The sequence below is a fragment of the Stegodyphus dumicola genome, chromosome 2 (genome assembly GCF_044657685.1).
Source record: "Stegodyphus dumicola isolate Sdum_Otavi_A_Nest chromosome 2, ASM4465768v1".
NCBI classification, from domain to species: domain Eukaryota; kingdom Metazoa; phylum Arthropoda; class Arachnida; order Araneae; family Eresidae; genus Stegodyphus; species Stegodyphus dumicola.
Window position 1 is genome coordinate 223,534,687 of NC_140769.1, and position 14,712 is coordinate 223,549,398.

At 33.5% G+C, this 14,712-nt stretch overlaps 1 protein-coding gene across 1 annotated transcript in view; it reads left to right on the top strand.

The window, feature by feature from the left end:
- The window catches only part of LOC118184798 (protein jagged-1-like), a 215,209-nt gene that overhangs the window by 155,519 nt on the left and 44,978 nt on the right, over window positions 1-14,712 (top strand). The window contains exons 3-4 of the mRNA XM_085811812.1: window positions 6,153-6,410; window positions 7,132-7,192. Coding sequence (XP_085667938.1) covers window positions 6,153-6,410; window positions 7,132-7,192 — 319 coding nt within the window. The remainder of the gene's footprint in view (window positions 1-6,152; window positions 6,411-7,131; window positions 7,193-14,712) is intronic.

Here is a 14,712-nt window from a genome sequence, read left to right on the forward strand (position 1 = left end):
TAAAGTAACAGTCAAATTCAAAGTGCAGAGTAGAAATCAAAGACTACGCATTTAAATTTAAATCAAAGGTGGCTTAAAAACTCTAACTTTCGTATCAAATTTAAATGTTGTTAGCAATAACGCAAAGCAGAAGAATTACAGACAAGAGCCAGCAGGAACTAAGTAACGTGACTGCGAGAGGCAGAAACACTCTGTCTTAAAATCCAAAAGCCTCAGCTTAATTATCTGTAACCTCATTTGCTTCTGGTGAGGAAACGGAAAGGAACGAGGAGAAAGAATTTACTGAACTAAAGTTTCAATATGAGGCTTATGATTGTTGAAGTTATCTGCTACAACAGAAATTCAAAATAAGAAACGTATATATATTGAGGGAATTGTTAAAAATCAACCTATCATATTTACAGAAGTAATTACAATTTTTTTTTTATCCCAGCGATTGTCAAACAGTAAAATTCTACAAGACAAATCCACCAGTCATTTTTTGGAAGCTACTGATGCTGCATTCCGTGGGGGAAAAAATTATAAAATAAAGGCTGCTATAGGTATTGCATGTGTATTTTTTAACATATTTGTGCGAAGTGTTTTGGCATTCTTCTGTCCTTTGAAAGTCTGAGTGCAAACCTAGTCAGATTGATAGACCCTACGAGGTGGTTAGAGAGGAATGGAAGGCAATTCGAAATTTTATGAAAAGCCCTTCGATCATACAAAATAATGCAGGATTATAGTTCATAAAAAAGGACAAAGATCCAAAATCTAAATAATAAATATTTACATTTAAATATTAAATTAACCGGCCACCCCCCGAAATTGTTCTGAAATGTGTTAATATCCTCTGTATATAAAAACCATTGCTTCATATAAGTCCGCAATAATTCAAATGTGGTACTTGGTCTTAAAGAACGAATCACTAATTTTTTAAATGGGAGCATGAGGATGAATTTTACTTGACTTTAAAGTTGCAAACAGGTAAGGAAATAAATATTAATTAAGTCCGTCGCGTGTTACCAACACTCATCTGTATCGAGAACTAGTCTTTGAACGCACCGCAGGAACAAACTGTCCTCTGTTGTAGCTTTTCTAATGGTTCATTGTCCTCGAAAGGTCCATGCTGCGACTTCTGAAATGCGGCACCGCGGGCCATCTGCTCAGCAACAAATAAATAAAATTCTGTATTTTGATGCATCGCATAAATTGCCTGCCTGCGTCTTAAGCTGCGCTCTGTCTCTGAACAGGTGTCACGGGTTATAGAGACGTGTGGGTTAAACACACAAATTGTTTTGAACGTTTTCCAGCGGATTTCATTCCCAGATCTTCCAAGGTTGAAGGTTTCTCTGAGATGTTTTGGCTTATCGTTTGTTATTTATTGTTTCCAACTTCTAACAAAAATGTACCAAAACAAAGTTTCGAACATCTTATATTTTAGAATTCGACTCGAAAATTAGGTTCTGAGGAATTAAAGGGATTCTTCTCATGTGTTCTTGTGTCATAATAGATCCAGCACATCTAAATAACAGCTGAAAGATCTGTGATTCGATTCCTAGTGAAGGCAGAGTTGATTTTTTATGTGTCCCGCTTTGAAAACTCTTAAATACTATATGCAGGCAGCCCTTCATCCGCCGGAATTAATTACCGATGTTTATTCACAAACTTGCCACTCAGTCAGTACTGTGACTTGAGACATTTCCGACCAGAGGACCCGAGTTTGAATCTCGCGGAGGCATAGGCGTTTGGGAAGACACTGTCGGCAGTATAAGTAGTTTTGAAATTTTCGTGACATGTTTAGGGAACAGGGTTAAGGGTAACAACTCTTAAATTCCATGGATGAAACTGAGATGGAACTAGAAATCTACTCTTACCACTCATCTCAAAGTCACAGACACAAAACAGAAACTATCCAAGCTTTGTGGACAACTTTCTTTGTTACAGATCAGGATATCTTTTGTTACACCCACGGCAGCAGTGAAAATGTAATGGAAATTTTTAGGATTGTGTAGGTTTGCAGACAAAAATTGTATCAACGTACCTTCTGGAAAACATCGTGTAGCTTAACTATAAGAAGCCAAACGTGGGACAGAGTCAGTGGATCCACTTCTATGTATCGAACTTGCGTGTGACTGCTATTGGACTATAACAAAGTATGCGTCTGTCTAAAGAACGAAATGCGTTTGTGAACTGAAGAAAAACTTTATAATTGTTGTTTATGGAAAAATTGCAAAACCGCTAGCTTATAGATGCAGCAGACTGACAAATGGCGGAGTGATTAAAGCTTGGGAACACCAGTAGTTCCCAAGCTTCAATCCAGCTTTTTAAAGCATCAGTAAAAGTAAGGATAAGGATTTTCTAGCAATGTAACGGGCTGGCTACGTAATAATTTCATAGCTTTCCCTATAGCTTAAATATTGTCAGTTTTTCTTAGAAACTTCTCCATGTCGATCCATTCCCACCGAAGGATAGATACAGGTGGCTTCACTGTAACCAAATAATACAGTCCAATGTAAAGAGAGACATTTCTTTTTCAAAGAAACATTTTAGAATCCTTAAATGTTGCTTTTTTAAAAGAAAATTAAATTTAACTATTGCACGGAATCGAACCTAAATTCTCCCCGCTAGCAGTCGAGGGTTAGAGTCGCTGAATGCAGTTAGTTCGACCTGAGTTCAATTCCGAGCTGGCTGAGTGGGTGTTTCCGTGGTTTTCCGCGTGTGTAACGCGGATAGGAGCTGGTTTTCCTTGGAGAATTCTCCTATTAAGCAGATAGCTCTCGCATGCTTTGCCATAATCAGATGAACACATAAACAAGCATACAAACATAGAATTTCGCAGTTGCCAACTGGATGTGCTGGCCACTACACCTTATGGGAGAAACATCTTTAATTCATTTCATGTTTCCAATTAATGGTCAGCTGAGGAGGGAGAAGGTCTAATTGGCAAAATCAGTATTACGAATTTGAGCCCCAGTGTGCAGGCAATAACACTTTCGGGAGCAGGAAGACTGCAAAAGATCTTGCCTTCGGTGGGAAGGTTTGGGAAGAATTATAAATTAAAAGCGATGTTTGAAGTAATTAATAAGAAAATAAGCTAGAGCTTTTCTTCATTCAATCATGGCTCTTTGCCACACGACGACTCTCTGATTAAAAGGATAAGGATAATGACGGAGAACTTTCTAAGGAAAAACGAGTCGTATTCCTGTTACGCGTGGAAAAATTATTAAAACAATCCCCATTTGCTAAGATTCGAATTCGTGTCGGACTGTCAGTTCTCCAGGTTCAACCAAACCACTGGTGATGCGTCGGATAGCCGAAGTGGAAGAAAAGCATGGTGGTTTGAAACATTCGCTGAAACAGTTTAAACCAAATGAAAATGAATTAGGTGATGAATTACTGTAATTAGTAAAATTCATTAGTAATTGGGGATGTGAGATTAAACTCAAAACTCAAAAATATATTTGCCTATTATTAACCTAATCACTATTTCTCGTGGACAGCTGCAGCAGTTTCTGACAGAAGCGTTGCTTTAGATCCTATGACTGTAAACCTCTTTATTATTCAATTTTATGAAAGTCCATCTTAAGTAACGTCTGAAGATGGATTACACATGGTCTGTTCTGCGATAACTGCGAATTTCGGTGGTACGTTGAAAAGTAATTTGGTTATTATCACGAAAACTCATTATTTATCTTCCCACTTAACTGCTTTTGAAATGGAGCATTCGGAATAAATTACAGTGACGCCAAGGTCCTCTTTTAACTGTCAACCGCGCTTATTGTGTGAATGAGCACAACATTCTTAAAAACGACATGGACGAGTAGTTTCCCCAGTTCTAAATTCGTCTGTTTATATTTTGGAGAGAGAAAGTTCAGACACTTAAAAAAAGGGCTACCGTTCGCAAATGACCCGGATGATGCTTCTTGCCTTTTCTGATCTTTTGTTCTTTTTTATGCGTCTGCAGACGTCACAGCCGTTCCAGTTCATTCTTGTTTTTGTTTAAAGAATGTGGCAACAATCTTGCTTTTGTATTGTCTTTATTCCTGAAGTTGTTATTCTAAGGCAATGTTTTCATTTATTTGTTTACAATGTTCAAAAGTTACAGAAATAACTCTTGTGCTTCAGAGCCTGCTTTTGTGTTTATTTAAATTTTGGTTGCTGTCAGCCCGATGGTATTATTCATTATCGAATGCGTGGAGGAACCTTCATGTTCTTTTGTTTTCATATGGGGTGCAATTAAAGTCGTGGTTTGAGGAAAATTACTCTAACTTCGCTAGACGTTTTTTTGGTTTATTTCACGCAGATCTTGGTTAAGCTCTTTTTCGGTAACATTAAGTATTACCAAATTTTGTGAATAGTGGCACGAAATTATTTCAGTTTATTTATTTGTTGAAATTATAAATGACACTATTAAAATCTTGTTAAATGAAATTAAAAACGGTTTGATGCTACGACGTTTTCCCATTTGTATTAAGTCATTCTATAAAAAATCTCCATCTAATGAAAAAAGCATTACACAAGTGATGGAATGTATCATTTGGATAAGACGGCAAACTATTTTACATCATCTTAGGGTCATATGAACATAATCCGAGAAAGACATCCCTGGCTTCTGAGAAATTCTCAGAACCACACAGTGGATACTATCCATAATTGTATTTTAACTACTTCGCATAATTTTCAAACGTATACATAACTCTAGCTATGAAGACAAGTATAAACTTTCTTCAAACTATAACCTTACTGTAGACCAAAAATGCAGACCTCGTTGTACCATTCCTCACAAATACATCTGGTTGCAACAGCCAATTCTAGTTTCAATATTACGTTTGCTTTTCATTGCAAATTTACAAGGACTTAGAATATTTATTTCACTTTTTTGGTAACAACCATCATTGTAGATTTCGCTAATTTGGAATTTTGTCAAAATGCACTAATAATAATAGCAGCTGTTATCCCCCAAATTGACAGCAATAGTCAGTGTGACTACTGGGCGTGAGATCAAAATTTCGTATGAACTTAGCTGAAATTCTGGACTGATTTCGCTCTACGATTGTGCTTTGCGCATCATTTCTAAATCGTGTGATTGCGTCTAGTGTGTTATTTGAACATTTAATAGAAGAGAAGTCACCAAGAGCTAGAAGTCACCAAAAGCGACTTCTAGCAAGAGTCTTGTAGTATAAATGAAATTACTTAATTTGATTTGACATCGTAACGCGCTTATATTATGATGTCACCCACACACGCGTAATAGGGCACTTCGTTATTTTTACAAAATGGTCCAAATTAAAAGTACGAAGTTTATTGTTTTGTTTCGTTTTACTTTATAATCTATTTTCAACTGTATTTTAATTGCAACTCCCGATAGTACGTAATAATACATGTATAAACTATGTGATAAATTTTCTTCTGAAATAGTCATGAATTATGTTCTGACATAATGTAACTTTTTAATATTTCTTCGGTTTTTCTGATTTAAATTATGTATTAATAATATTTTCTAATCCGTAATAATCAATTAATTGTATCTCAGTTGTTTTGAAGATAAACTGCAACACCAAATTGTATTTCACGCAAAATGGTATTGTATAATACAAAATATTCGGTTCATGACATAGATTTTTGTTATACTGCTTTAAAAGTTTTCTGAAGCTGTTCATATTAAGAGGTTTGTTTTTAATTTTTACGTTAACTTCCTTCAATAATCCTGATGGCTTTTGCATTGCGTTCTGTAATATGAAAATTGCATTACTTTTGTTATGTTAAACTTGTATTGTGTTCTGTAATCATAATAATATCACTGATATGATCATGATAATGTTACTATGTAAAAATGCTTTCATAATGTATTAATATTCATTCATATTCATAATATTCATTCATTTTAATTTGATATGCGTATATTCAAATGCATTATTTTAAAGACCTTCTATAGCTGTGCAGAGTTTGGGAGAAATCATTGATGCAGAAGTCGAGCCCTGCCATTGTACAAAATAATTGAATGTAGCATAGCGATTGTAGTAAGCTTTGACCGTGAAGTTCATCAACCAGAATGTGCATAGATTTCCTAGGAACATTTCGTATTTTAAACTAGAATTATTATATATCATTCCAAATGGCAGTGTGTCTTAGTGTTTAGGATGTAACATCTGTTATTCTTTCTCTTCCAGCCCACGTCGAGCGAGTGATAGAAAGGCATGTGTTCTCTGGCGTGCAGATCCCTGGAGTGGAATGGAAGATCAAGGGTCATAGGGGTCGAGCCGCTCGTATCAGCTACCGATATCGTGTTCTGTGTTCTCCTCACTATTACGATTACACTTGTGCCAAATTTTGTAGGCCGAGGGACGATCGGTTTGGACATTACAAATGCGACGAGCAAGGGGACAAAGTTTGTTTGCAAGGCTGGCAAGGTCCCAATTGCGAAACAGGTTGGTGAACTGAAATTCTTTTCTTTCCGTAGGTAAAAGTCATTTGTATATATAAGCATAGAATTCACTTTTTTTTACAGAATTAAGTCACTGGGTAATTTATTAATAGTCACTTGGTCTTCTTGTTGTTCAAAGCACAAGCATAGTCTAGAGCAGGGTTTCTCAGCCAAAGGGGAATTACCCTCGGGCAAAAATTTCATAGTTTCAGGAGGGAATGACTTCATCCTTTTATTTACATGTTAAATATTTAGTTTTAGTTTATGAGTACAAAACACTACTTTTGTTCAAGTTTTGTTACTTATCAACATTTTGTATATTTTTTCTCATTTAACTTAAAACACGTTTAAAACAATCTAAATTTAAATAAATGTATTTGTATTTTTTGAGTTTTGGGAAGGTAGGTGTGTGGGGGTGATGATCTAGTAATGGGGAAAGGGGTGCATATGACGAAATGATTCAGAACCTTCGGTCTAGAGCTTCTATAATAAGTACAAGTGAGAAAATGTATGTTTTCATCTTTAATATAGATTCATTAAAAAAATCCTTCAACTGATTTTGAAATATCCTGTATACAATGGGGGGGGGAATTTTTTAGCTTCTGAGGGTTAACTCCCAAAATATCCTTAATTATTAAAATTTAGATTAGTTAAAATTTTATAATCCTGTCAAATTTTCTTTAACTTTTGTGTTGTGTGTTAACAATTTTTTTCCCCTCACCTAGCTGTGTGCAAGCTTGGTTGCCATCCAGAGCATGGTTACTGTACTGTACCAGGGGAGTGCAAGTGAGTATTTCTTTTCTTTTTTTTTTTTTTTTTTTTTTTTTTTAATCTTTGCTTTCATTCACCCTACCTATGTTATGGAGGCACAGATAAACACTAACATGTGTAGGTTGTATCAAAAGAGATTGCATGACTAAATATTTCTTAATCGTCTTAACAAGGCCGTTAATTCCAAGGCAGGCGCCTTCCAAGTTGTGATAGTTTTGTTCAAGTGATACGTTTTCGACAAAAACATAAAGAACTAACCCCCCCTTTTTTTTTTCAATTTTCTAGATAGCCCTAATTAGTGGACTGTTTTTTTTTTGCCTTATTAACGGCCGTTTAAAAAAAAAAAAAAAAGACAGATTTTCGTAGTACGTAAGTCCATAGTGTTTTGTAGTTTTTATAAGCTTTTATTTAGTTCATTTATGGTATTTCACTATGAGTAGAATTTTGTCATCGATTTTTAACCTACTTCCCGATAAGCTATGGAGTTCAAATTTTGTGCGCTTACTATTTATCGATGACAATGTAATGCTGTGAATCAATTTTTTTTTTCAAAAATTGTTTAACTTTTTTGTTTAATATTTAAACGACTTTTCTTCTATATATATCTTCGGATAAAAAAAAAAAAAAAAAAAAAAAAAAAAAAACTAAACATATCAGACTTTTATTGTTTGCCCCATCGATTAAAGAGGGGGGAATGAAACTTGTTACTTGATTTCTGAATTTTGGGCAAATTTTTGACCGTCGCTCGACTTTTTAAGACTATTTGACGTCTATAATTTGAAAATGAAAATTTCAACATCTAAAAACGGAGCAGATATAAAGTTTTGAAACATTCACAGATTATAAAACAAATTTTTCGCTCTCTTTTAGAACCAGAATGATAAAAAGAAAATCAACTGAGCGGTTTTCTACATTTTTTTTTTTTTTTTTTTAAATGTGTTGCACTCTAAAGCAGACGAGAAGAAAAAAGCGTGTTGAGTTTGTCATCTTAGTGCAGCTTATGACGAAGTTTGCGGAAACTGCTTGTTGTAACCTTGCTATTACATACAACTTCCGAAATTGAATATTTGAAGTTATTTCTTCATTGTCTGAAAGACATTCGACTCTTTATCCCATAACTATAATTTATTGCATGTGTTTTAATAATGACCAAAGACTTTGTAACTGATAAGGTGTAACTGAAACTGAAAAACAGAAGAAAAAAAAAAAAAAAAAACAGTTATAAATAATGTTTTTTTACAATAAACGTTTATTTAAAATAGATATATATGATAACTAATACACTCAAAGGAAAAAATAATTTATAATATAGTTTAATGGGAATAATAATAGTACAGAATTTTTTTACAATTTTAAATCGCGAATTATAAAAGCGTGGAACGCCTAAATAATGAAGTCTGTTAATTTAATTTCATTGTCAAATGTATTGTTACGAATTTTGTACTTAGATAGATAATTTTTATAGAATTATAATTAAAATTGTTATATTTTTTCTGTGTAATGTAGCACGAGAAAAATTTTACGAGAAAGCTGTGCCAGAAAAGTAAGAATACGGGGGCACGTCCATTTAACATTAAGTAAATGGGTATCTCGGTAAATGGGTATCTCGGTTTGTTTTGAAATTCAATAAATGTAATTGATCACTATTTTAGCTGTAACCGTAATTCCACCCTCATATTTCTTTCCAGTAATTTTGAGAAGTACTAGAAATATCTCGCGACCGATTGAAAACTATAAAAGGTCGGAGAGAGAGCGTCTGAGTTCAGTTGCTTAGTTATTGTTGTTGGGAGTTATTTAGCTTCGCGTGAACTGAGATATCCGAGTTAGCTTTCTCTTTAGATGTGCTTTGCATTAAAGTTTTGGTAGTTTTAGATCTAATTATTGATTATACTGCGTAATATTGTGAACACTTGTACGAATATCTCTGAGGAAAATTCCAGAATTCTGATATATTTCTTTTGATAAGAATAAATTGCATTAACCTATCATCGGCCTAGTACATTCAATCTATTACGAGCCCGTACGCACGCAACAGTATAAATCATTATCTTTTCAAATATTCTGTTAATTTAAATGCATTATCAAATGCATAAGCCATTATTTTTTTTAAATTTATCATGGGAACTGTAGATGAATTATGTAAAGGGAATTATTTAATCTATTATTCCCATTAAACTGTATCATAAATGATTTTTCTATTTTTAGTTCATTCATTATCATATTCATTTTAAATAAAAGCTTATTGCATAAAAACGTTTTTTAAATTGAGTTTTACTTATTTATTCCTTTATTTGTGTCAATTGTGATATCGTTAATATTCTCAATAGGTATGATAAGTTTCATCCATTAAGCAACGATCATCATCGCTTTTGTTCAATTTTTGATTTTTAGTTAAAAGGGAGAAAATCAAGTTGTGAAGGTTTTTATTAATGGGATTCATTCACCTGGAAACATACTCTGGAAGCGCTTTTCTTTCTGCCGTTGAATCCGCCTTCAGTGAAATAAAAAGCAGTAATATTCACTATCCTCAAACATTAGTGGATTGAGCAGTAAATACAGTTTAAGCAATCTGTTACATTGTATCCATCCCTATTAAGTAAACGACATGCAATCTCTCATGACGATCGGCGGGCTCAACACGATCCGATTGTCGTTATGTGAGTATTTTTGTCTCATTAAAACTTCCCGTCACGAGAGACATCGGTCACAGGTGGTATAGTTTGGCTTGAGGTCACCCATGCATTGAAAGATACGCCGTCATATCAGCATGACCGAAGTGAAAACGAATGTTCTGTTGCCTCCCTCGTGCATGCAAATTGGCTCATCACAACGAAAACTTTTTCCGTGAATGTTAAATATTGCGTGAGAATGACTGAACCTTTTTGGTCCTTGAAATCTTATACGTTTTGATATCTTAACAAGGAGAAATAGGTGATTAAAGTAGGTAATGGAAAAAAAATATATTTTATGCAGTATTTTTTTCCGGTTTTTCTTATATACTAATATTTTAAAGGCTTCTTGCTTTCCCCCTTTTTTAATCAAAAAATTAATTTAAAATGTTTAAAAATTTTGACTACGTAAATAGAATTTAATAACAGTTCTCATTTGTAAAAGTAAGTTTTTTCATAAAACTGAAAAATAATTTAAAGTCTTGAACGAATACTAGTTTTTAATAGCTCCTATTAACCGTTCATATAAATTACTTTAAAAGAGTATTGAAATTAAAAAAAGTGTTAAAAGTTTTGGTGCTATGAGTTGCTCTAATAACGGTTTTTTTTATAAAAACAACTTATAGTTTGTAATAACAGTTATTTTTGTACAAATAACTTTTCTATATAAAATTAAAAATAATCAAACTTTATGATAGTATGAATAGCTTCGAATACAAATAATTTTTCTAAAAGTAGCTTTTTCGGCATTAAGTTAAAAATAATTAAAACTTTAGTGTTATGAATATCTCCTATTAACCAGTCTAGTGCATTTAATTATTCACCGATTCCTTTATTTTTTACAATACATTTTTTATTTTCGAACCTTTTGCCATTTAAAGCCAGCCAGCATTTTTGCCAGCCATTTAAAGTAGTTATTATAAAGAAGAAAATATATAACGATTTTAATGAATCCAACTAGTGTAATTTCACGGATGCAGGTAGTAATTAATAATAATATAAAGAACTGCGTTTATATCACGCATTTTGTTAATCAATAACAGACGGAATAAACTTGGAAGAAAAATTAACTCTCTTAAGCTTTGTCGAATGGCAATACGCTGGCACGTAGAAGATAAAAATATTTATTTCGGGCCATGGCAACATATTTCTGCTAAATCGCCGAGTTTCCTTATTAAATTTGAAACATAAATATATTACGCTTTACCCAGTGGCAACAGATTGCTTTTAAATCTCCGAGTTTTTTTTTTAGTCCAAAGGGATTTGAATCCCGAAGGACTATTAGTTTCGTTTTGGCATTTTGCGTCGGACTCATAAATGTCGGTTCACTTTTCAAACTGTTGCCACAAAATGTTAGAGTCCTGCATTATATTTGAAGAAATTAAATAATGAAAAATATGCATAAATGTATGTATATTTCTCGTATTGTGATAAAACAACGGTACATAGAGTCATCGAATTTTGAATAACGTAATCCTCCAACGAATCTGAGCATGTGGAAGACCAAATTTGAAATTTAAAATATGTTTTATGATCGATTTCCTATTTTTTAAAACTTTGACGAATTTTTGGTTAACAAACTCAAGGATTTCAAAGCGAGCAATGGCAACGTTGTGCAGAAAAAAACATTTTTATCTCCAGCGCGTGAGTCTCTGTATCGGAAATTCTAAAGATATGCTCGTTTTAAAACTATTTTGCGATATTGCTGTTGCACTGGATCTTATGGTTTAAGTGCGAGGAACATGATATTTAATAAAGAAAGGTAACACACAAAATGTTAAAAAACGCCCCTTTGGACGTAATTTAAAATCTGAAACATTTTAGATTTTTTCATTTAAATTCATATGAAAACCTTAAGGTTTGTCTTGGTATCTTGGTAATTTAGAAGGGGAAAGGGAAACAATTGAAAGCCTGTGAATTAAATTAAGATTCAACGTTTTTTTTTTTATATATATCAAAATGCTATTAAATTCGCTTGGGTGAAGGACTACATGAGTTTAAAATTTGGTGGCTCTAAATGCCGACTTTTTTCCACAATGCGATGATCATCCATCCATCCATTCATTCATACATACATATAGATTCTTTACAGTTTAATAATAGAGATTACTTCTAAATGCATTAAATTAGAGAGGGAAAAGAATAGCTAAAACAGAATACGAAAACGAAAGATTCATAAATTTTCAAAATTCGAAATAATATATAAGGTATTTCTCCCACCTTCCTAGCGTGCCTTCGTGGTGTAGTAGTTCTGCACGCTGGGCCGGTATTCCAGAGATCCGTGGTTCGATTCCCGGTGAAGGCATTGTTAATTTTTCATCTCTTCGGCTTTTCCAAAAATACCTAATGTATCTACAATTATTTTAGGATTTTAATTTTTGAAGGTTCAGTAGTCAAAATAATGACTCATAAATTTTTATGAAAACTGTTTAAGAAAAGAATATTATTTCTCGAGAGTCAGTTTTCCCGGCAATGAGTGCAATTTTATCTGAGGAGACCACATTTGAAAAGTAATTTTTTGTTACCAGAGGTTTAAGTTCTTACGTCATCCAGGCAACATATATTTTTTACATAACAGCATGTATGCTAATGCACCCTTTATGTTCACCGTTAACTAGAGGCATTCTGTAGCTAATTAAATGCGCACTGTGTACTGTAAGAAATCTCATGTCAGACTTCTCTGACCAGATTACACAACATGGGAATTAGCTTTCTTTTAAGGCCATTTATAACTTCCATAACTCTCGTATGTTCATCTTCCTTCCAAGCCTTCTCCGTGGTCACTGTAGCGTTCGGAATCGCTCAAGTCAGACGATGAAGTGTAGTGAAAGGATCATTTTTTCCCGTGGGAAAAGAAGTCCGTGACCTTAGGGTGCAGGAGGTCGTGTCCTCAAGATGACCACCACAGGTGACTGAAGAAGTGTGACTCGGATGCATCGCGACATAACATCTGAGAACGGCGGACGGAGGCACGACACAGGATTTCCAATTTGATAGATTTTTCTGCATCACCGAACCTCCGAATATTTTCAGTCCTGTCACAGAATCGGGATCGTGACCCTTATCGAACATAAATTCGCACTAATTGAGTAAGTCGGAGGTTTCTTCGCTCCAGTAAATGTTTCTGTTACTAGTTCATGGGGTTATGTTACGCCTGAATTTGAGTGACTTAGTCGTATCAAGATGTTTATTAGCTATTAGATACGAAAGCTCTTCCTGACAGAATTTGTATTTCGTATTATACAGGTTACTATGCTAGTTTCCAAACTCGAAGCTACGGGATTTCAAACAGACCACATTCTAATAACGTTAGTTTAAATAGTAACAGAAAAAGGCATTATACAGGTTACTATGCTAGTTTCCAAACTCGAAGCTAAGGGATTTCAAACAGACCACATTCTAATAACGTTAGTTTAAATAGTAACAGAAAAAGGCATTAAACATACCATATTGTTTTAGGGAGCCTGACTCAGATTCTAGCTTAAGACCAGAACATGTTATTAACTTTCATTAACACAAACTTAACATATCTTTGCAGTGTAAAATAAATCAATACTATCACTGAGTGTGATGGCAAAAGTTTTGAGAGAATAAATGAAAAGTTATGCAAATTCGGCGATCGATGTTAAACAGATTCAATTGAGAATTAATGATACATCCACATAAAACTATTAAAAACTATATTAGGAACTTTTTTTTAAGTTATTTTCCCTTTGATATTTTGTCGAAAATATATATATTCACATAATCTTATTTTAACCAATTCATATTTTAATGAAATACTTTTCTTTAAAAGTTTGTGCAAATGCAATCATCAGATACTTTACTCACCTCTCTAGACCTAATGCTATAAATTCTTCATCTGTTGGTTAGGATAGCTTTAAAAGATGTTTCGAAATATAGTTTCATGGAAAGTAAACTAAATTTTTGAATGTAAATTATAAAACATTTTTAGTGACACCGAATCGTTTTTTTTTTTTAAGAAAAAAATCATGCGATATAAAATTTTTTAAATTTAAATTTATTGTTGGATCTACCAGTGTCCGAAGGACTAAAACAACGAAATCCTGGTAGTTAGTTCTTCATGACTGAAGCTGTCAGCGACTGAACGGATTGTTTATGTCGAGATTTCTTGATCTTTCCTATGTGTAATGTGAAGGCTAGAGCCTTTCTATTAGGGAATTCTCTATCACGACATTTTATTTTTTAGGCAGATAGCCCTAATGTGTTCAACTGCAGCTTACGTATGTATGTAAACAATTTCTCGCAATAATGCATTGATTTTGCTGTTTTGCATACAAATAGTTATTAATTATTTACTTGGTCATCTCCTTTCCCTGTATCTGATTCATTTTTTTATATATATTAAAAAAAGTTCAGGTTAAATAATTTCCTGTATTAGTTTTCTTTTCATGTTTTAACAAAAGATGAAAACAAAAAGTGATTTTTAAATTTATGATCATGAATAGAATTTGAAATTTTGAATTCACCCAGACTTATATAGCATTTGAATGAATATTCATGTAATACTAAATTTGATAAATTAATTTTTAATGGACTTTTCTTTTTTTTTAATGCTCGAAAATCTCAACTTGTGTTTTGTAAAAATATTTAGTCTCGGTCTACGAGCAATAATGGCAGTGCCGCCATCTGTAGGCGAAACATAACATTAAAAGTTACCCTCACAGAATTCCATTTTTTAGATAAAGTTTAAGAATTACGTTACTGACAGAGCCGGGAGCTAGGCTTTCTGTCGCACGGTGAAAACTTTGCGGCTCATAAATTTTGCCGCCGCATGTCTTGCCAAATTCCAAAAATTTTGTAGCCCCTAAATTTTGCCATTCCATGCGGCTGCCATTCTTTATT